At 47.0% G+C, this 24653-nt stretch overlaps 1 protein-coding gene across 1 annotated transcript in view; it reads right to left on the bottom strand.

The window, feature by feature from the left end:
- Positions 1 to 24653, bottom strand: part of spock1 (SPARC (osteonectin), cwcv and kazal like domains proteoglycan 1) — a 218133-nt gene that overhangs the window by 10097 nt on the left and 183383 nt on the right. Inside the window, exon 8 of the mRNA XM_061234038.1 lies at positions 500 to 619. Coding sequence (XP_061090022.1) covers positions 500 to 619 — 120 coding nt within the window. The remainder of the gene's footprint in view (positions 1 to 499; positions 620 to 24653) is intronic.

Below are 24653 nucleotides of genomic sequence, written 5' to 3'. Positions count from 1 at the left end.
TCCAGTAACAGGGACATAAATGGAAATGGGGGCATGCACTGAAATTAGCCAAGGATTTCACACAGACACTAAGAAGTATTTTTTCACATTGAGAGTGGTCACTGCGTGGAGTAGCTTTCCAGGGCATGTAGTGGAGGCAGGATTTCTGGCGGTTTTCAAGACTATGTATATGATTGATACGGTGCAAGATACTATCTAGATTTCAGGTTAATTAAGTATTAGGTACACTTTATCGGAAAAGGAGGGCATTGCTGGGCTGAGTCAAAATAACAATTTGGAGTGAGGCAGACCCAAAAAACACCGCAGTGTATAAATTATAGTGTAAGGATGCGTTTCAGTGTGGTCGATGAGGTGGAATTGCAACGTGGTTCAGGTGTAAGGGTAGTGAGTATGGCCAATTCAGCATAATTGCATTGGCTCGGGTGTAAACTGTATGGTGTTTATCAGAGCAGCTACTGCTAATCGCTGTGATTAGCAGGGGGGCGGCAGGACAGCTTACGGCCTTGGGCGGAGTCTGATGTGGCAGTGGACTTCAGGTCCCTGTTGGCATCCTGGTGGAGAACGCCGAACCAGTCCTTCAGTCGGGACGCCAAGCTCCGAAGCTCCTGGTCACTGCAGGCTGGAGAGACACAAGGGGAAACAGGGCTTGTGTTAGGAATGACCATGTTAGGAATGACCATGTTCAGAGGAAATAAGACATGAGTTAGGAATGGTCACGCTCTGTGGAGATAGGGCTTGTGTTAGGAATGACCATGTCCTGTGGAAATAGAGCTTGTGTTAGGAATGACGACATTAGGAATGACGATGTTCAGAGAAAATAAGACATGAGTTAGGAATGACCATGCTCTAAGGAAAAATGCATAAGTTAGGAATAACCACACTCTGAGGAGATAGGGCTTGTGTTTGGAATGACCGTGTTTTTGGGAAATAGGGCTTGTGCTAGGAATGACCATGTTCAGCAGAAATAGGGCTTGTGTTAGGAATTACAATTTTATGAGGAGACAGGGCTTGTGTTAGGAATGACAATGTTCCGCCACCACAGCTAATTCAATTCCTGTTCCTCTCCGGCATTTGTTTTGTCAGTTTTAATCAGAGTTAGAGTGAAGTAAATCAATACGGGTGTCGTCTTCCAGTGGACCTCCTTTCTTGTAAGCTACAGTGACAGAGAGGTATGCGATTCTAAAGCGTCAGGTTTCGTTGCGGGTCGACAGGCACGGTCGTCAATGCGACAGCACAAAAGCTGACGAGGATGAAGAGATCTTTTCTGTTAAAGTCTCTTTCCTGAGGAGGGTAGAGAGAGATTTGTCCTCTTTACTAACTCTCACGCCCTCTCAGAAACACAGCTGCGGAAGCAGGTGCAAGGGGGAAAGGGCACTTTAAGTGTCTGTCCATCTTCTCTCTGAGACAGAGGAAACTAAAACACGCAGTTATCGCTCCACGAAGAGCGGCAATAGTGCAAAACAAATCTGCGCTCTGAATCGACCACGGCAGATCATGAAGACAGCAGTGAAAGTGCTCCAGCGATATCGGCAGAAGGAACCGCACGTAAAGTGTTGATGAGACTGGGGCGAGAAGCCGGCGGTATGAGCTTAATTTAGGACAGGAAAGCTGGCTCTGGTGAAACCTCTCCTCCGCCCATGCTCCCTCACTCCTGCAACCGCAGAACGAGGCCTGCCTCTCAGCATCCGGCGCGGACGTTTTCATTCACAACATCCACCGCCTGAAAGAGCCGCCATATCTGCCCATCGCCCACTGCGAACGCTTTCTCCCCCAAAAATGGGAGATTGGGTTTTCCATGGAGCACAGCTTTTATCTGAAATTGAACTGTCTGCCTCAGGAGATGTGGTTTGTGCCTGACCTATATGAACAGCACTGAGTGAGCGAGTTAAAAAGAAACAAAAAAAAAACAACAACAAAAAACAATTTCCCTCCATATCCCGTCCCTGCTATAGGGAAGAGAGGGAGAGGGAATACTTGAAGAATTATGGAAATTTAGTTTTCCTGTCAGTGAAACAGACGGCGAATGTAATGGTCTCTTTCTATAATGCTACCTGAGCAAGACAGGGAAATAGCAGGTGGTTAATTAAGTGCTGAGAAAACCCATCAGTGGACAGTATGAACGCTAAAAAAAAAGCCACACACTAAATATAGCACGGACAAACAGCAGAAAACAAATTTCAATGCTGTCTGTTCATCAAGGGGAGAAGACTATTGGCGCCTGGTCTATATTGTGACACAAGGTAGGTGTGACCAATAACAGATGGTGCTGTGCTGTTGATGGGGAAACACTTATGTTAAATCAACCCAACAGCGTGCATATGAGTCTATACAGGGATCTCTGAATAAATGCACCAGGCACATTATTCTCTAATGCACCTGGCTTTTTGATTAGCAATAAACTTGGGCACCTCTGTTCTTTCTGAAATTCAATGGGAGATTCACTAATGGTTCAACATTATCTGCACTGATTAAGAGAGGTTCATTAGCAGGTATTCTTTTGCCTTCAGAGGAGAAAAACACCCACATTTCCCCAATAGCACTCCATAGAAAACATGCTAACATGAGATCTTTATGTCACCTGCTGAAAATTATGTAGGCTTCCTGGATGCGTTTTTCTTCTTTTTATTTATTTTGGTTATATGCATTTATATATATATATATATATATATATATATATATATATATATATATATATATATATATATATTGAGTCAGAAACGTGTGTGTGTGTGTGTGTGTGTATACGCTTGTGTGTTTCTATATGTGCATAAAGTATGCATTTGGTTGTAGGGGTGTGTGTACAGGGATAATATGATAATATGATAATATTCACTCTCCATGCCACAGGAGAAATGGCTCTCTGACCTTAGTGAGATTAACTTGTGTGTGTGATCCTGCTGAGTGTGTGTGTGGGTGTGTGTTTGTGTGTATTCGGCCATGCGTATGCGTGTGTGTGTGTGTGATAGTGTGGTGGTTGTAGGGGTGTGTGTGTGTGTGTGGGATAGTGTGGTGGTTGTAGGGGTGTGTGGGCAGGGATAATGTGAGGTATGGGAGTAATGCCGCAGGAGTAAAGGCTCTCTGACCTCAGTAAGATGAACATGTGTGTGTGTGTGTGTGTGATCGTGCTGTGTGTGTGTGTGTGTGTGTGTGTGTGTGCATGTGTGTGTGTGTGATCGTGCTGTGTGTGTGTGTGTGTGTGTGTGCATGTGTGTGTGTGTGATCGTGCTGTGTGTGTGCATGTGTGTGTGTGTGTGATCGTGCTGTGTGTGTGTGTGTGTGTGTGTGATCGTGCTGTGTGTGTGTGTGCGTGTGTGTGTGTGTGTGTGATCATGCTGTGTGTGTGTGTGTGTGTGTGTGTGTGATAGTGTGGTGGTTGTAGGGGTGTGTGTACAGGGATAATGTGAGATATGGGATACATCCACTCTCCATGCCACAGGAGTAAAGGCTCTCTGACCTCAGTAAGATGAACATGTGTGTGTGTGTGTGTGATCGTGCTGTGTGTGTGTGTGTGTGTGTGTGTGTGTATGTGTGTGCGTGTGTGTGTGTGTGTGCGTATGTGTGTGTGTGATAGTGTGGTGGTTGTAGGGGCGTGTGTACAGGGATAATGTGAGATATGGGATACATCCACTCTCCATGCCACAGGAGTAATGTCTCTCTGACCTCAGTGAGATTGGAGTGTGAAACCCGCTCTGTGATCTCTGGTTTACAAAGATGAAAATGTCACAGCTGCCATCTCTGTTTATGCATTCAGGTCATACTCCTGCTGCTAACGGCTACTGGCGCAGACTAAAACTCCAGTTTCCTGCCGGAAATCTCTGCGTGATTTACCCCACTCTGGCCTCACACCTGCAGGGTGCGGCACCAGGCTGTGGGGGAGGGGGGGGGGGCGATCTCTGAATCTTTGAGAGCTGCCAAGCTAGCAATGTTATGACAATTTTATAACATGTCAATGTTATAACACTGCCACTACATTGCAGCAGAACTTTGAGAATACTTTGTGCTATCAATTCATTCTTACCAGTCACTGTGAATATGGGGTGGCCGGAAGCATAGTGGTTAAGGTAAAGGACTGGGACACGCAAGGTCAGTGGCTCTAATCCCGGTGTAGCCACAATAAGATCTGTACAGCCGTTGGGCCCATGAGCAAGGCCCTTAACCCTGCATTGCTCCAGGGGAGGATTGTCTCCTGCTTAGTCTAATCAACTGTACGTCGCTCTGGATAAGAGCGTCTGCCAAATGCCATTAATGAAATGTAATATATGGGCCTGAACTTAATTAATATTTATACAAAAAAAGTTTTCTCCCTCCCTTGTTTTCACTATAATGCATGTTAGACTTTCAATTAAATTTGCACTGAACAGAACGACTGTCACTTTGGATAAAAGCATCAGATAATTTATACAAATTATTAGTATTACATTTTTACTAGTCCCGAATCCGGGCAGTGTCAGGCCTGCCTGTGGCAGGGCCAGTTCCAGAGGAGGATGCACGTACGTAAGCCGTACTGTAGCCCAGAGAGGGAGGGCTTCAGTCGGACACGATGACTCAACAGCACCCCGAGCTGGTTGAACAGACGCTAGCTGAAGCTGCAATCCAAAGGTTTTCCGCCAAGTCAGCACCAGCTCAGCTTGTGGACAGCGTTGTGTAAAGACAGGACACGTTCTGGAGGAGAACACACCTTTCCTGTGCTTTCCACAAACTCATCGTGGGGGTTGCAGTGGTAAGCACGGCCGGCAAATGCAAGTGCACTTCCCACATCGGGAGCGTAAAAAATCCGATCGCACAACACACTGTAAGCACTGTAAGTAACCGAGCAACCCGGGTCCTGACAGATCAAATGCTTGCAGGATGAGCACTTGAAGGTTGTGCGGTCTGAATTAAATATGAAAGGTCCTGGAAGGTGAAGGAAACCTAGATTAAATCATGTTTACTGCTTCATTATTTAAAATAATGTCTGAAGAACCTGCACTGTCTCTAACACACTCTCTCTCCCCCCCTGCCTCTCCTTCTCGCCTTCTCAACCTCTCCCTCTCTCTCCATACAGTACTTCTCCCTCCCTTTCCCATCTCTCCTTCCTCACCTCTCTCCTGGCCTGAGGCTGTTCCAGACCCAAGCCAATTAGCTGGCTTCTGCAGCTGGCTGTGAAAATGATTCTGATTCAGAGCCAGAGTAGACCTCTCTTCTGTGAAAGATGCCTGCTCCTTGCTCTATCTGCGCTACCCAGCCCAGCAGAGGTTCTGAACATATCCAAGCTGAAGAGTTCATCCAAGCGCAACTCCTGGATTTCAGAGACGTGCAGAGAGTTGCAAGGCCAGAAGAATAAAAAAAATATCTTTCTCATTGATAGAAAAATAGAGAGAGACTCAGTGAATGTGCTCATTTTCTAAATCGGAACAGGCGCAATTTCTTCACGATTTTTGGACCAACTACTTCAGACATTTTAATACTTCAGACTTTTTCCCCGGGATCTGCATTCGCTCTTTCAGAAGGAAAGTGACTCAGACTTCTGTTTCCATCTAAATTCAAACCTTTCTCCTTCCTGCTCTGTCAAGAAATATATTTCTTGTTTTCACCAGAAGCAATCCAATCGCCTGTGTGTTTGTGTGTGTGTGTGTGTAGGTGTGTGTGTGTGTTCAGGTGTGTTTAAGTGCACATATGTGTGTGCATATATGTGCATGTGTGTGTGTTTATGTGTGTGAGCTTGTTTGTATGTATGCAACTATTTTGCCATTTTGCTATTCAAAGCTCTTGTTTTGTCTAACAAAAATCACCAGTGCACCAACATCTTTGCTATGAAGCAGAGCGTTATGTTTTAATCAAGACTAAAATGTTTTCGGCTTGTTTCATCATTGTGTAATTTCATAAAGATATGAGCATGGCTTTGTTCAATTAATTACAGCTGCACAGGCAGGTGGAGGACTAATAATTGCACATCAATTGCAGACTGGCTTTCAATTAATGTTCCACTGGTTGCGTCCCCCCCCTCTTAACAACTCTGAAGAGCCCCTGAAGGTTTTACATATGGTATTTTATTCATTTTCAGATTGGTTTCACCGCATGCCACGGAGCGATCGTGCGGCTGATCTGGTTAGTTTCGATTAAGCGCAATGCCGTTCAACGTCTGTGAGCTTCCCTTCAGAGGGCAGAGAGCGAGTGAGCCAGGCCATTAGAGAGGGAGAGAGAGAGAGAGAGAGAGAGAGAGAGAGAGAGGAGGGGGGAGAGAGAGTGAGAGAGAGAGGGAGAGAGAGAGAGGAGGGGGGAGAGAGAGTGAGAGAGAGAGGGAGAGAGAGAGATAGAGAGAGAGAGGGAGAGAGAGAGAGAGAAAGAGAGAGAGGAGGGGGGAGAGAGAGTGAGAGAGAGAGGGAGAGAGAGAGATAGAGAGAGAGAGGGAGAGAGAGAGAGAGAGAGGAGGGGGAGAGAGAGTGAGAGAGAGAGCGGGAGAGAAAGAGACAGAGAGAGAGGGTGAGAGAGCGAGGATTCCTTCCCTTCTATGGGTGGAGATTAAAAACGCTCCATCTCTGTTACAATGATAAAAAGCCTGACTGTTTATCCAAGCATTGGGCTGAGTGACAGGTAGATGAAAGAGGGCAGAAAACAGACAACCCCCCCGCCCCCAACTTTAACAGCCTCCTTCCATCTCCCCAGACCTTCCCAGCATGCCTTGCATGGTCTGAGGGAAACGCACAGAGCAGAGGAGTCGGAATTCACTCTGCATGTTAAGAAGCCTTTTTTAGAAATCCACTCCCAAAAAAACACCCCGCCCGCTCTTGCGTATTCATAGTGCTGTGAAAAAGCATGAGCCCCCTTCCTGAGTTCCTCTAGTACTGCATACTTGTCACACTTAACACACAAAGGTTTTATATATTCAGACAAAATGTAAGATTCGACAAAGGGAATCAGACTGAACGCAAAGTAACACTTCGTTGTATGTCGCTCTGGATAAGAGCGTCTGCTAAATGCTTTTAATGTAATGTAACGTAACGCTCCCTGCTAATTGGACACCTGCACAGCCTCTGACCTCACGTCTGCGCAGGCCTGCATAGGACGATGCGAGGCACAGACAGAACAGTCCGGAAACAGCCCTGCGTGTTCCCTTCGTTTGCCTGACAGAGGGGGGCAGAAGGGTAAATTAAGGTGTCGTCCACCAGGGAGTACCGTGTTTGGACTTCTTGATTTAGTTAACGGTTGTAATACTGCGCCTGGGGCCATTGTTTGTTATTGCCCTTTGGTCGTCCTTGATGGATTATTGGCTTTTCTTAATAAGTGATCTTGCTGATGCCTTCTGCTTTGTTGTGCCACATCAGTAGATCTTGGGGAGGGGGAGGTCTGGAGTGCAATTCAATACTCGGGACGATGAAACATACACAAAACTTGGCCTGTTTATCAAATTTTGTTTATCCCTCGAGTGACACAAAAGGAAGCCATTACGAAGTCAGCTTTGTCGCCTGAAGCAACCATAGGTCAAGATGAGGCCCGGGTCTTGTCCTCCACCCATTGGTGTACTGTGCTGTAACCGAAAAGGTTACCTATGAATCCACATCTCTCATAGGGGATGAGCCAGTTCAGGATTTTAGGGTGGAGGACATCTGCCTGGTTCCTGATGGTGCAATGATCAGTGGGACCACCTAGAGGGGGGGGGGGGGATTGAAGAGCTCTGCTGGTGGGGCAGATTACCAGATTTCCTCGGTCGGCATCCTCCAATCCGCAAATGTACCAATCTCTAAACTCCTGTACCATATGCCGAGCAGTCGAAGATGTGAGGCAGTCTTCACCAAGCCTTTGTCCTCTCCTCGCATTAGCAGTTGAAAGGCACAGTGAGAGCGCCTAAAATCCGAGCCAGACGTTTTAAGATGCAGCACCTTGTGTCGGTCCAGGCATTCTGCTGAGCCCGGAGCTCTCCTCCAGACTGGCAAACGCGACGCAGCCAAAAACACCCGCCGGTCTCTGTATCCTGGACCGCTCCTCTGAAGCCCCATGAAAACCGTGGCGATGATGGATGGCGAAAGTGCCTCACCGGCTAACACTGCTCCGTCATCCAATCGGGTTGATTATTTATGAGAACGCCAATGGCGGACATTTTGGGTCCGTGTCCCCGCGTGGCTCCCAGGGTTTACTGCTGCAGTGCACGTCCCGGTGACCTTGTGAATCTGCCAGAGGTGTAAGGAACCGCAGGCACAGCGAGAAAACAAAGGCCCCGGGACCACGCACTTTAAATCACGGGGAGAGGCTCCGTGTCTTCTCCTCGAATAAAAAGCGGCGCACTCATTTAAATCCGAAAGAAAAGGGACGATGTTAAACCGAGAGTACCGCAGGAGGAAAGGTCAGTCTGTTTCACCCAGGTGCTAACAGCACAGCGTGTTCGAGAGTAGCAAAGACCATGGCGTCACACACACATACACACATAAACACGACGCAAGCCAGACCATGGTAACCTTTGAAACGAGGTTCTGTGAAGACAAAAGGAATTAATTCTCCAGTGCAAATGGCTGCAAATTCAAGCTAGCTGTTTTTTGTCTCTCCGATTTCCCACATTAATTCAATTGATCTTTCTTTCACTCGAGAGTCCTACCGAAAGAGGTGCAGTGGGATAAAATAGGCAATGCCTGCTCACTGAACTTCACAGGGACAAAGGTGAGTAACTTTTGTGACTCTCTTAAAGTGCTTTACAGAGTTAGCCACAGTATACACACCCCAGGTTTATGGACACTGTCCTGGGGGGTGCCACAAACCTTAAGTACCTTAAATGCTTAACCTTAACCTGCCAGGTCGGGTTTAGATCGTCTCCAATCCAACCACCAATTTCCCTGTGAGCCTTGAAAGGAGGACACTGAAAACTGGAGTAAATGTGCCTTGCAGTAGCAAAGGCCCCCTCCATCAGAGACACAGGCAGGTCACAGACACACAAACATCCAGGCTGGGCTGGACAGCAGCAGCAGAGGGAAAGCGGAGTCCGCTCCACTCTATTCTCCTCTCTCTCTCTCTCTCTCTCTCTCTCTCTCCCTCCCCCTCTCTCCCCCTCTACTTATATTTCTCTCTCTTCCTCTCGCACTCTTTACTCGTATCTTGTATCTTTACTTGCTTATCTCTCTTTATCTCTGCTTCTCTCTCTCTGTACTTCCTTCTCTCTCTTGCTATCTTCATCTCACTACAGCTATCTATTCCCATCTCTCTGCTCCCATCTCTCTCTCTCGTGCTCACAAACACATCATGTTTGTTAAAATAACAACAGAAGCAAGTCTGTTCTGGGTTCAGGTGAGGTAAAGACAGCGGGAGTGGGTCTTAGACCAGTGTTAACTCCACGCAAGCGCTGTAATGATGTTCATGTTTCGGGTCAGGTGTTCGGGGAATGATATCCCGGAGATGGTGTTAGCGGCCAGTCAAGAGTTGGGTGATCTGTATGCAGGGCCTTCATGGTAGACCTGGGTAGAGCTGTCAAGATGCCCCAAAACGTCAGGTAAAAGCAAAACAAACAACACACAAGTCTTTCAAGCCAAGAACGTGAACCTGCACTCTCCTCAGCCTCCTGACTAATAATGCACAGCAACATCTTCAGAGTAGCATCCATGCAGATACAGTACGTACCTTTAGCTCAAATACAGTACCTTATCTCCCTACTGAGTGTATTTAACACTGCTAGAGTTCATTCAACACTAGCAATGTGGCTGAATGAGATAAAAAAGGAATGTACTATCTCGCCTGTAACCTTATCCTTTTTTAATTTAACACAGGAGCATATCTCATGACACTTTTTTCTGTCGAAGCCATTACATTTTCTCTCTCGGAGATCTATAAAAGTGTGTTCCAGCGCGTGAGGAAAAAAGGCTGCCTCAGTGCTATAGGGTTTAGGAGTGCAGCATACAGAGGGGCCGTGAAGCATGAATATTTGATGTGCTCTTTCGCAGATTTCTTCCCCGTTCCCCGGCACTGAGGAGGGTTCGGGGAACTCAACCAGCTCACAGGTTCGGCTTAGAGCGCCACGCTAACGCCGGGTACCCAGAATGCACTCCGTGTACCCAGAATGCACTCAGAACTCAATGTGGACCTCTGGAGCCAGGGTTCTATCTCCCCACTCACTGCCATCCTTTTTCACAAAGTTGTCTGGCTTTGTGTGTTTAATGAGGATGAGACTGAGCTTGTGCGCTTTCCCCCCAGCTGTCTGTGAACAAATGCTACACATTTCACAATGAAATACTTCACACACACTCACACACACACACACACCATCACACATAATCACACACACACTCACACACAGACACTCTCACTCACTCACTCAAACACACGCTCGCACACAGTATACACGTACAGAAGCATTAAAAGATATTCCATCCCAATCTTCTTCTGAGAAAAAAAAAAAAACAACAGCAGTCAACCAGAGGCAGACTGAACACATTGTTTCTCAGAACACAATGGACATCCCTTAACATTCATTTCGACAACACGAAACAAGGGGGAAACATCTAAGAGAGACAAGCTGAGAAAGAAATGTGTATCTTTTCTCCGAGGATATCTTTCCTCTTTCAGCAACATTATCTGCTGCACGCTTTGCCAGAGGCTTACCCCACCTTGCCCCTTTCTACTCACCGGCTGTGCCCTCAGCTCTCCCTCACTTTTACTCGCCTCAATGTCCCCTGTCCTCCGAATCCTCCTTCATCCCTCCATCCTACACCCCCCCATGGTCCTCTCTTCCTGCTTCCCTCTAATCCTCTCCATTCTTTACTTCCCTCACATACTCACATTCTGCCTCCTACCCCTGGTGTAATCTGCCTGTAAAAGCCTATGAGGCATTCGCTCAGACACACATTATTCAAATGGGTTTTTATTTTAGGCGTGATTCACACATTACCTCTGTCAGACGCGACTGCATCCAACCGTTCCCACCGACACAAACTTATATAAACATTACCTCGATTACACTCAACCCCGTACAGCAATGACATCAGACAGACACCGCTTCGTACGAACTTTATCGCAAACAGACACTATTCATTCAAGCATTACAATAAACAGGAAGTATCTCATTACTTCAAACAGATATTGCCTGCGGGAAAAACAATCACATTACCTCTGACAAGCATTGCATTACCTCAGGTAGAGCTAGCGAATCGAAAACATGACTTCAAAAAACCGTTACCCCGGACAAAACACTACCACATAGCTAACTCATTTAAGCATTACATAAGACACAAATGATCATGGACTTTACAACAGGGACATATTACTTCAGACAGATAGTAATCCTGGGAGGTATTACCATTCAGACAGACAATTATGCCTTTCAAGAATCCCTCATCTCTGTGGTCTGCAAAAACCTTTTTTTTGTTTTTTTGTTACAGCAATCGACAATCTACAATTTTCCACAGAAGAGGTGTGAAAAGGGAGACCAAGTAAAAACAAACACACACACACACACACACACACACAAAAACACAATCATTATAAGTGAGCGTTGCAGAAAGGTCATTTAGAAGCCCTGTCACCTTTAATTTCATAGTAAGCCCCTGGACTTAAATGATTGATGCAAAACCAAATTGTTGGAAATTGTAAGAATGCTTTTTTGTTTTTTTATCATTCTTTCCTAAGTGCTATTTTGACAGTTTTTTGGCGTGTAATGGACAATTCTCTGGAAGAATGTATGCGTACACGCATATAACCCTATTCTGCCATCACCATGCTCACTGTTCTCCTCCTGTACTCCTGACGTGTGAACACTGTAAGTGAATTAAAGGTGTTCCTGCAGACTGCAGGCCTTAATTGGCCGCTTCTCATTGGCCTCCACTGGCTTCCTATTGCCGCACGCATCCGTTTCAAGGCCCTAGTGTTGGCATTTCAGGCTGCTAAGGGGACTGCCCCACCTTACATACAATCCCTGATGACTCCCTACTCCCCAGCTAGACCACTCCGGTCTGCCAGCTCTGGTCGCCTTACGGTTCCCTCTCTACGCGCACCTGGCGGTCGAGCTGCACGTTCACGCCTGTTTTCCGTTCTGGTTCCTCAGTGGTGGAATGACTTGCCTACCACTGTCAGAACAGCAGAATCCCTCCCCCTATTTCGACTCAAAACCCACCTTTTCAAACTCTACCTTAGTCCTCCCTCCTGATTTCCCCTGCCCCTCCTTTCTGATATCCCTATCCTTGTCGAACCCCCCCCCCCCCCCAAAAAAAAAGAAAAAAAAAAGAAAAATGCACTTCTGATGACAACTATGTTTAGAACAGCATTTCCTGTGTATTTTGCTGGTTTCTGGATGTGATGCTCTGACTTATGGTAGAACCTATGCACTTGTAAGTCGCTTTGGATTAAAAGCGTCTGCCAAATGACTAAAATGTAAATGTAAATGTAATCTGCTGTCTGGATGGGGGACACACCAGTGCCTCCCCTGTATTCACCCGTGTCCACCTGCACTCACGCGTGTCAGGTGTTCACCTGTAGAGACCTACTAGGTTTGTACTCCACGAGCATGTCACTAATGTATTTACCACAGGCCATTTAGTGATTCATAAACTAGCAGTAGACCACTTTCAATTCAATCCTGTGACTAACTGAAAGCCAGTGTAAGGATCTGAGAATAGTCATTGTTCAGAGTAATATGTTCCACTTCTCTTTTTGTTAAAAACTCTGAATGTTCTTTTTGGAAATACCAAAAAAGAGACCATTGCAATAGTTTCTCTTGTTTAGACATGAAACCTCTTACCCTTGTTATATTCTCAAGATGATAAAGGCTGAGCACGCTGTGATATTAAATAATTGATTACCATTTTTCTGTGGCCATAGATAATCATAAACAATACAGGATGGTGGTTTGAAACATGACAGTGCAGGCTAGTGTATGGATGGGAGTAGCTTGAATGGCAGAAGTTTGGTTATGGAGTATCTAAGTGTGTCAAGGTAAAAAAGCGGTAGTTTTATTCTGAAAGACATATTTTGTGCTATTAAATTATTTTTTTTGCACAGAAGCAATTCAAGTGACAATGTGTCCCTGCTGTACAAAGTCTTCCTCTGGTAATAAATGCTCACATTTTACCTCCATAAAACACCCCTGCAGAGCGGATGCCATAACTGCACAAAAGACCAGCTGCAAACAAACACACACACACACACACACACACACACACACACTCCCCAGGTGCCACTGCATCAGCTTCACACCGAAGAACCCCCACCGCGCGTGACAGCACCGGACCCACACTGCATCACATTGCAGAAAGGCGACTGCACAGAACTCCCACAGAAAAGGGACTGCGCTCTGCTCTCCAAGTCCGTTATTCAAATCACTGCCCTCAAGGTGGTTTTCCACCCTCCCCCTACCTGGTGGTCAGGTGTGAAGACAGTCTGACCAATCAGTAGCATTGATTGTTCAGTTAATTGCCTGGGAGAAAAGGAAACTAGGACCCGGATTTGGATTTGAGGGCCAGATTTGCGTATCCGTGTTTTAAGCTCCCAGCTGAAACAGTTAGGCAGCCATTTTGCATGGCCTTATGTACATTCCTCCCTCTAATCAGAAAATACGTTTTCTTGTGCAGTCACAGTGGATATGAAATTGGGTCCCTCCCAATCCCAGCTAGCACAGCTTAGCACAGTTTATTCAGTCTTGGAGGAACATTGTCCCCTTCCTGCCTAATCAGAACAAAAGTGAGAGTGTGTTGTTGGACAACGCTTTCAGCTCAAGCCAAGAGCAGCTCCGCAAGCCAAGGGCAAACATATCATTAGCATTCTCATGCAGAACGGCTAAGAACACGAACAAGAGCAACAGCAGCGGTGCTGAATTAATATTCAGCTAATCCAAATAATTAAAAACATCTTCACTGTTAAAGGCAATGTAAAATGCCAAATGCCATTGTTAATTAACCTATTTGATTCCTCGAGAAGACTAGCTCCCCCTCCTCTGTCCCTTCGCCTTTGGCTAAGCTAAAGGCTCTCCTCGCATTGACGCTCAGCCAGGTGTGTCCACAGCAGCTGTAGCACCAAATTGGAAAGCTGTGTGATTGGCTAATCTACAACCTGCCTGGCATTTTACGGATGCCCATGGGGGACAGATTTGAAATAAAAGATTCCATCTCAACACGGGCGAGCCCCGCTAGCCAGAACTATTCAGTTCACAAACTTGATGAAATAGCTCATTTCTCAAGGCACCTCGGTGCCTCGCTCGAATCAGCCGGCTAATAAAATCGTATGAAAAGATGGCTCCGCACTCGGCTAGCCCCACCCCAGTGCTTGTTCTCTTCCCCTCTCTCTCTCTCTTGCTCTCAGCGTTGCTTAAGAGCACTCTTCAGGACATCCTGGTGCTCTCCCAGCACTATAACATCGTTGCCTCACAGCCAGGAGGTCCTGGGTTCGAGTCCCGCCCGGGCCTCTCTGTGTGGGGTTCGCATGTTATCGCCGTGTCTGCGTGGGTTTCCTCCGGATACTCCGGTTTACTCCCACAGTCCAAAGACATGCAGGTTAGGTTCACTGAAGAGTGAACTGCTCCGAGGTGAAATGCAGAGGATGCATTTCCTTGCCTTAGACGACAATGACAATCACGAATAAATACATAAATTAATTAATAAATAAATTAATAAATAATAAATTATCTTGCTACTGCCTCGACACCGTCTCATCCAGTAATATATTAATGGGGACGAGTGCAGATTTAACCGCGATAATTAATCAGCAGCTCTTAAGAGTTCCATTATCTCTGAAGAGTGAGACTAGACTAAAATCCACAGTCCTCCAGCCCGCCCTGGAAGGATGGTGTTTCTGACAGAGGATACATCGCTCTGCTATGATCTATAGTCCCTCTCCAGGGCCCATTACACCCCTGCGATTTGTATAGAGCCGCTGACAACTTTAACGAGAATCTGAGGCGTTATTTATGCGCGGAGTGGCGGTACGATTACAGCGCGGGAGAGGCAGACCGCACGGAGTCCTCACGCGTCCCTCGAACGGACACCGTCTGAATCGCTGAATCACCGACCCAGCTGATCCCGCCGGGGCGAGGGTTAGAGGATCTGCGCGGCGTATCCACACTAAAACTATAACTCTAACCAGGACTACTGTATGACCATAACGACGCGAGCATCCGCACTGATGAACGAGAGCGTTCTGTAAACTGCGCCAGCTGCCATTTTGCAAGTAACGCCCTGTAAATTTGGTTGGAGTTTCATTGGTTGTCCGTGTTTTATCATTCAGGAGGCGGGCAAGTGATCCCTCATAGTTGCAGTGTGAGCTCTGCCATCCACTTGGTTAGAAAGATTTTTTAAGTATTTGTTATCATTGGTGGTGCGGATGGGCATTCGAGGTGCCAAAAACACATGACCTCACAGCACGCTAAAGGAACACATTGTTCTCTTTGACTGTAATGTAACAATCGGGACGTTTCCCTTCAGATCGGTCAGCAGTGTGATGACGCCCATGTATGATGTCTTATTAGGACACAAGTAATCTCTTTATTTTTCTTCACAAAGTTAGTAAACTGAAGCAGATAAGTGCATTCCGCTGATCACATAATACTTCTACAAGTCATTCCCTCCTACCACAGCGGTGGCATCACAATTCTCCAACATTTCTATCCATTTCTTTCAATTGTGTTAATGCAATGTTAATGTCTCCGTTTTATTTATCTAAAAAGACCTGGCCCTGCACACAAGCTCTGAAATGAATGCTTCATACTCTACGCCCACGATCCAGATTGGGACAGACACTAGTCATCATTAGAGTTTGCTGGGCAGAAACTAATTGATATTTACAAGCGAGGATTGGAAATTGAAATATGAGGGCCACAGTGCAATGAATCCACTTACATCCTAATTCAGTTCAAGCACACAGACTCTAATGCACCACAGAAATGATTACTGCAGCATCCCATAGGCCTACTACTGCAATTGCTGCACGACGTACAGTCACACATTATGTTCCTTTATCAGCAGAAAGAGTCACACCACGTGAGCGGAGCTACGCGGTAAGAAGGGAAACGCAGCGGTGTACCTGCAGGGGACATTTTAGCTACAGGGGCCACTTTAAGGGTCACAGTAATTAGCCACACGGAAGAAAACAATCAATCAATTTCCCACCGGGGGTGACAGAGTCCAGCAGAGTTCACCATTGTAGAAGGTCGTTCAACACTATTTTTTCATTTATTTCATTTCACATATATATTTATTTCCTTATTTTTAGGAATTTTGCACAGAACATGGGGCTGAACGTGTCCACCAATCGCCACCTAAATTTAGAAAGTCCAATTAACTAACTGTAGCCGTGTTCGTGTGCAATCTCCACTACAGATTCTGGAGAGTGAAGACATCTGCAGTTCTCCTCCGAAACACTGGGTGTCGCCAGCCTGCTTCCTTTCACATGACCGTCCATAGCTAAGCTTAGGGTGGAGTCAGAGGAGGACATCTCATATGCTTCTTTTCAGATCTTGTTTATTCATCTTAAATATGAGCTTGATAAATGAAAAGCTTGCTCTTGCACTGGTATTTTTCTCGGCTAACTGGAGCAAGGCAGTAGGTCCTGTAGAGTGCGAACACCAGTAGACGCACTTGAAATCGCCAACGTCAGCTGTTTTCACCGGTGGAACGATGCCATGCAGTTTAACAGTCCCACCTCATTTAAGTAATTCTCGAGAAGTCACGGATGAGTGCAGCGCATTTCTCTGAAGTTGAGTCCATTTCAACTCCGAGCGCTCGAGAGAGGCTGCTACAAAATGGCGGAAATACAAAAGATGCCAGCTGTGGTGAAATTTCCGGAGGCGACAGCGACTGCTTCTGAAAACAATGGAGAAGAAGGTGCTGCCACTGGCCACACAGCCTGAGAGCTCCTCAGAAAAGCACTTCAGCCACAAGAGGGGGAAGAAAACAGAATCCTTTCTTTATCAAAGCAGAGATGGAGTGGAAAGTTCTGTACAGCCTTTCATTTCTTCCATTTCACAACGACAGAATGAAGCGCTTACAAAAACATTCTCCACATTTCTGCACTCTTGCTGTACTGGAATGGGAGTTCCAGAAACAAATTGGTGTTTAACATTCAGCAGATAGGTCAGGGGTGGGCAGATGTGTATGCAGGTTTTAATTGAGAAACTGAAAAATATATGTGTAACAACTTGAAGTGAACATTTTAGGTTAATCCAATTAAACTTTTGTTCATTGTGGCTAAATGAGCTATACACACATGCTGGTTCACTCTTGGATTATATCACACACAGTACGCATTTCATTCGGAGACACACACTCCGGCTTCGGCTGTCATTCATGCACTTATCAGGAAATGTAGCAGAGATTTCTGATGCCATAAATGCTGGGGCTAATGAAGTAATTAAGCCCAGGAGTTGGCATGGAAACCAGAAACAGATATGGCGCTTGTTGCTCACCTCTGAGTTAAAAAATAGCCATGACATTTCTTCACCCCATTAAAACACAAACTCAACCAATTAACATGCAGTACACCCTGTGCACTGCAAACAGTATTTATAGTGTACAATACATTCAATGACATTATATTCCGCTCATATAGCAGATGGTCTTAACCAGAGCAACTTACAATGTAGGAGAACATACAGTATTCTCCATGATTTAGATGACCAATACCACCAATCAGACTTGGCTAACAACAGGCCCAGTCAATATCCCAAAAGCACAAATACAAGACAACTACGCTAACCAAGAACCGAGATACAAATCCTGAACAATCCCATAACAAGCCAAATAATGAATAAAACAAAAATCGTAGACAGTATTATAAGCTAATATCATGGAAGTACCACTCGAAACCCCAAGAGGTAGGGTAAGGCTATGAGGTGGGTAAGGGAGGGGAACCAAAACATTGGTGTATATGGGAGGAAGGCCGACCATTCTGCAGGGCAGTGCACTGTGTGTTCCACTGCAGGAGAGCCAGTACAGACCAGGAACCTGACTGGGAGAAGTGAGCTTTCAGGGAGGGGACAGGCAGCCATCTTGGGGCTGGAGAATTTGGCCGGGGGTACAGGGTTTGAAGGTTGATTGGCAAAATGGTGGAACTTTTGCGTGGTAACAGGTAGCCAGCGAAGTGAGATGAGGAGAGGTTTGACATGAGAATGCTCAAGAAGACCATAGACAATTTGTTAAGCTAGAATCAGTGTCCATCCATTGGGCACCCCGTATCTAGAAGAAGAAGATATACTCTATTGAACCCCATGGATTAATTGGTATTCTGCATTCCCTAGTTACTGAGGAGCAGTGGGTAGCTAGGGAAAAGGGCCCAACAGCTGCGCTGATCTTATCATGGCTACACTGGGGCTTGGACCACCAATTGTCCAGGTCCCACCCATGTACCTTAGCCAATACGCTACAGGCTGCCCCACAGCTGTGTTCTGTATTAGCTAAGGGGGTTTAGTGGAATATACAGGGGAAATAGTCCAGGTGGAAGAATACTAGGGTCCGTATAGGAAGCAGTAGCTGTGTCAAGTAGCCAGCAAGGAAAGGGTCGAGTCTTCGGATGCTGTTTTGTAGGAATGAGTGCAGCTTCCGAAAACATTGAACTGAACTCATTGAAAATTTCTGAGCAATATTTTTTGCCCCTTCAGTCAGATAAAAATGGTATGGGTTAGGGGCTGGTTCAAAATCAAACAGTAGTCCTCAGACACACTTCAGAGAACTGTAAAAGAGCTCTTGAGCATAACATCAAAATATAAAAGATCTGTGCTGTACAAATTATTACACTGCACAAAGCTCCATTGATGTACCAAATATGGAGAAAAAGCATGTTCTATCATCTGAGAGAGAGAGGGGAAAAAAATATTCTTTAATCTTAAAGAATATTTTGAATCTTTTGTCAAAAAAAACAAAATAGATCTATTTGCAGTTAAAAAGCAATTGACACCACACATAAACCCGGATGTAAAAGTGACTTTAAAAAACACGGTTTAACAAAAAAATAAAGAAATAAAGAAAAACTATTAATGTCCCCGATCTGTCTATTGTAAAGCATAAGTACTGCACTTCATCCCCCTTCAGTGCCCTGTGAAAGCTAATCTATACCCCGGGTGCAGCCCAAAGTTAACGCCCCGCCAGGAGAATAAACTGAGCGGGCTGAAATAGAGGAGCTTAATGGCACCGCGCTGTTTTGAGTGCGCGGCGGAGAGTGCAGGAGAGGCAGGCCGTGAATCACAGCGCCGTACCCTTCACTCCTGAGAGGGGACAGCTCAGTGTCAGGCGGAGACAGCGAGACGCATGTCCTTTCCCCCGCCGATCCGTCAGTCAGCGCACGCTCCGCCCGCGAGCGTGGGGACGCAGACGTGGAGGAGGACACGCACACGCACGCACACGCACACGCACACGCTCACGCACGCACACACTCACTCACACACACACACTCACTCACACACTCACTCACACACACACTCACTCACACACATGGACACGCACACATGCGCACACACTCACACACATGGACAAGCGCGCACACACTCACTCACACACACGGACAAGCGCGCACACACTCACTCACACACACGGACACACGCGCACACACTCACTCACACACATGCACACGCACACATGCGCACACACTCACTCACACACACGCACACACGCGCACACACTCACTCACACACACACACACTCACTCACACACACGGACACGCACACGCACGCACACACTCACTCACACACACACACTCACTCACACACACGGACACGCACACGCGCGCACATACTCACTCTCACACACGGACACGCACGCGCGCGCGCACACTCACTCACACACACGGACACACGCACACACACTCACTCACACACATGCACACACACACATGCGCACACACTCACTCACACACACGGACAAGCGCGCACACACTCACTCACACACACGGACACGCGCGCACATACTTATCTACCTCTCTCTCCCTTTCTCCCTCTCTCCATCTCTCTCTCCCCCTCTCCTCTTTACCTAGCTCTCTCTGTCACGGGGTCCAGTGGGGGTTCACCAAGCCCGGGAGCTACGGTGAATCCTTTGATAAAGTCTTTCTCACACCACTGACTCATCACCCAAACTACTATTTATCGCTCTTAAAGGCACAATAGGTACGATTTTTGGGTTAAAACATTGTTACAAGACCATTGTAAATCCCTTCCTATCATTGAAAAAGGCTCAGTAACATGTTGACTCACACTCTTTGCCTGTGTTTACAATCCTTAAATTTCAAAATGTGAAGTTGACGGGCCAGCACTCTGTGCTAAAACATTGTACAGCTGTGCAATAATTCAAGCTCATTGGTTGAAAATTGGTTCATTGGTTGAAAATTGGTTCTAATTGCCATAGCCCATGGCGTTTCAACTTCAGCGCATTCACAGAGAAGGGGGTGGGATAAACAGTGTTGTGGTTTGAGCGTGAAGTCTGAAATTACCTATTGTACCTGTAATTGTGAATAGCTGCTCAATAATTCCCTGATTCAATTAACGGTGTGGTCCTTAGCTCCTGAAACACCCGTTACACATGATCAAACTCCTCTGGAACGTTCCGGTCTTTAAGACGCGCTCAGCACATCAGGAAGTCTCATGTTTATTAAATTATACAGCATTAATGTGGCGAAAGACCAGGAGGGACATTATGGCGGAAAACATCACGGCCCTAACGCCTCACTGGAGACTCAGCGGCCGTCCAGACGATGGCGGAATCATCTCAGCGGTGATGGGCGAGCGCTTCCCGTCGGCCGCGTTCACATTCGAAACCAAACTGCCATCAGCAGGGCCCCTGGTGAATGAGAACGTTCCCCGACAGCAGGCTCCAGATGCAATAAACACTCGCGCCGCGTTTGAATACGACAGGAAGGAGCGTGACCTTCGGCCGGCGAACGGAGGCGCCCCGGCACCCTGGGGTCGGAGCAGGGGGCAGAGGTGTTGGGGGAAGCATGGGGCGGATCCACAGGGGCGCATAATGGAGAGAGAGAGAGAGAGCGAGAGAGAGAGAGCCAGGAGCGGGGAAAGGTCAGAAAGCGATGCGTCATCGTCGCTCTGGTAACGGAAAGAGCCGGAAAAGTGCTTCATCTACATCGCACCTGCGGCAGCCTAAGTGCTGTGTAATCAGTCCGCTGATGATTCAGCACTCACCCTGTCTGGCTGTCTGTCCCTCTCACAGTGTGTGATGTTAAAGGTCCCATCCCTCCAGGGTTTTGTCTTCGGTCCTGATATCCGTAAGACAACGGTTTTGCGATTCGAAGTCCAAAAATAATTATCTCTGTCCTGTTTTACATGTCCATTCTCCAGTGCCTCTCATGAGCTTTACAAAGAACAGCCTGTTTTAGTGACTGTGTCTTTAAGGCTCATTGATATGTTCTGATTGACTGGCTAGCTCCAATGAACTGAACACCTTCTCTGCCAAGCGCTTGGATTTGTACCGGTTCATGTGACATATTCCATGAGAAAACGAAAAGAGAAATCTCTGAGCTCAAAAGGATGACTATGCCCCTACGCGATAAGCCAGAGTCATTATTCATATAAACCTAACAGGGTCAGGAGTTTATCAGGATCTTTTTTGACAAAGGACCAACTGCCACAGTCCATATGGTGGCAGTTAAGGACGGAAGATTCCAGATTAGCTGCAGCTCCTCTCCCTTGAAGCTCATTGGGCCAGGAGATCTGTCAGACCCGCAGATAACCTGCAGGGAAATACAGCGAGCGATATGCTGAACTCAGATCAGTCTTCCAGTGCAGGAGCTGTACGGCCGCGTTCGCGAGAGACAGACCTCAGATCAGTCTTCCTGCACAGGAGCTGCACAGCCCCATACCCAGAGAAGTTACTATTACATTACATTACATTTAATTTAGCAGACGCTTTCATCCAAAGCAACGTACAAAAAAGTGCAAACACAAGGTCATTATATCAAACTACAGAAGGGTTTGGATAAGCTACCGTTCCCAAAGACTCTGGCTCTTAGCATGGTCTCGTCGTGGCAACGGAGCGGAGCCTCCCACTGATGGGAGGGGTGACTGATCCACAGCGGCCGCAGGAGAAGCGCCCAGCTGGGGGGGGGGCTACGGGGCCGCAGTGAGAGCAGCAGAGAATACTGCGGTCCGTGAGACGGGCCTTTGATCACACGAGCAGGAGGCCTTATCCAGCAGATCACCGCCTCGTTCCCCAGGTGAAGCCTCCAGCGTATCTGTAGTCATCTGTTTGTCACCACGCGGGTTTGTCCTCGGCGGGGGAATCAACGGCGAAACCTGTCATCTCCCCCACACACCAGTCAATACGCCAAAATCAAGCAGCGGACAATACATATCCTCTGCAAATACTGAAGCTGCATCCGCCACCTCATCTGATGATGACTACAGCAGTGTGCTGTGGGGATGGGGATGTGGGGATGTGGGGATGTGGGGGGAGGGGGGTGTTTGGGTTCCTGAGGACACCCATTCCCCCCCTCTCTCAGATTCACACCAGACACGCCCAATAACAGCCCGTGACAGTCAGAGAGCCCACAGAGAGTGCCCGGCCTGTGATCCCCGGCTCTGGCAGCGAGACAGCTGCTGTGTGACTCATTACACGATGTGCCATCAGACAGGAGGACAGCTATAGGAGAACAACACAAACCCCTCATTATATCCCTCAGGGCGGCTATAAACAGCAATACTTCACAACCCGTACCCGCTTCTTATGAATACGGTTATTACCGTCAATGAACAATAAAAGAATGTGTCATTTAGCTGACGCTATTATCCAAAGAGACTTAGAGTTGATTAGACTAAGCGTTAGAGACGGTGTGGTACAGTCACTCCTGACGGGAATCTGTAATGCTGTCTCCGGGAGAGAGGGCAGAACAGCACAGCTCAGAGTGTCATCAGGGTGGATCTGATTGGTCCTCCTATGACTGCAATTACAGCCAGCCCAGTGCCATGTGTGTGCGAATGAATCATAGCCAATGAAAGGCCACGCGGTCCGAGAGAGGGCTGATAATAGGTCATCCTATTACTAGTGTGAATACAAAGTACAGCAGTGAAAAGAGAATAAAAAATATTAGTGGCTGGTATATCACAGTCCCCAGGTATCGTAGTGATACGTAGATCCATTAATGACAGGTGAATTATTTATGAATGCATCGACAGGTGCATTTCAGACAGCTTGAGGCTGTTCTGACAGGAGCATTCACTGAAATGACAGTGGAGGTACATTTCTGGTCTTCAAAAATCTAATTTCCCAAATGTACCCTGAAAGTACAGTAATGCTCTCTTTTGGCACAAAAAAGTAAGTTTTTTAAGCAACAAAGGTAGAAATTAATTATATATTGCTGGGACAATTTTGTGCACAGATCCCGCCCCAACGACAAGGATTTATACCTTGTTTGGCACTGAGCACGAAGACACCTGATTCTACTTATTCAGGTCTTGGTTGAAGTCTTGATTGAAGTCTACAGGGCAGCCTGTAGCGTAGTGGTTAAGGTAAATGACTGGGAGACACAAGGTCGGTGGTTCTAATCCCAGTGTAGCCACAATAACATCCGCACAGCTGTTGGGCCCTTGAGCAAGGCCCTTAACCCTGCATTGCTCCAGGGGAGGATTGTCTCCTGCTTAGTCTAATCAACTGTACGTCGCTCTGGATAAGAGCGTCTGCCAAATGCCAATAATGTAATGTAATGTAAAAGTCTTGGACTGATGAGTGTGTGAGCAGAATGGGCTACGGGGGCGATATGGCTCAGGCAGTAAGAACAGTCGTCTGGCAGTCGGATGGTTGCCGGTTTGATCCCCCGCCCGGGCTGTGTCAAAGTGTCCCTGAGCATGACACCAAACCCCCAAATGCTTCTGACGAGCTGGTCGGTGCCTTGCATGGCAGCCACTCGCCGTCAGTGTGTGAGTGGGTGAATGAGAAGCATTAAATGCTATATAAATGCCAACCATTTACCATTTACCAAAACAGAAACCTGCGCCCCCACAGGCCCTTTCGGGATAAGACCAGACGCCCCTGGCGTAGCCGGTACGGGAGAACAGAGCGTGAGGTTTTCGTGCTCTCTCATCCCAGTGCAAACCCAGTTTTCCCCTCACTCACAGTCACTTTCAAATTACACAGCATTGCGTAATGCGACTCGACAAACATCTGTTCCCGCTGACGCGTCTCTCCCCGGCTCTCCGAAGCAAAGCTGCCGTCCTCCAGACGTCAAGCGGATGTTTCTCCTCACCCCATGAAGCAGGAACTGACAAGTGAACGCGGAGAGCAAGCGCTGAGCGTGTTTGTGAGCGGGTCTGTGACCTTTGACCCCGGGGGGGGTTTGGGGCGACTATCATGCGTACGAACTGACTCCACTCCGAAGAGACATCCGCCACGGGAGAAGCATCTGAAAACAGTTTTTTTTCGAAGCGATTTTAATTCTAAAGACAGTTTTGTTCCCTAACGGAGAATGCGGTCGTCCCCATGTCTACATGTGTAAGCGTGCCCGTAGCCATAATCCCTCCTGATTCTCCTCTTTGAGGTGCCTGTAATTAAGTTTCAAATTGCGTCTCCGCACTGCCGAGTTGAGGAGGAAAACAATGCAGAGGTTCCCGGGAGAGAAGTGTGGCTTGATCAGGGACCTGAAAGAGTGGGAGACACACAAACAGGAGGCCGTAGCGAGCCAGATTTCGCCCTGAAATCGCTTTGACAACCGCTGGAAAGTGGACGGATGCAACTTCCAAGAGCAATTAGCGAACAAGCAATTACCTTCGCAAATATTTTTTTCC

The sequence above is a fragment of the Conger conger genome, chromosome 3 (genome assembly GCF_963514075.1).
Source record: "Conger conger chromosome 3, fConCon1.1, whole genome shotgun sequence".
Taxonomy (NCBI): Eukaryota; Metazoa; Chordata; class Actinopteri; order Anguilliformes; family Congridae; genus Conger; species Conger conger.
Note: the sequence above shows the minus strand (reverse complement) of the source record. Positions and strands in the feature narration are given on the sequence as shown.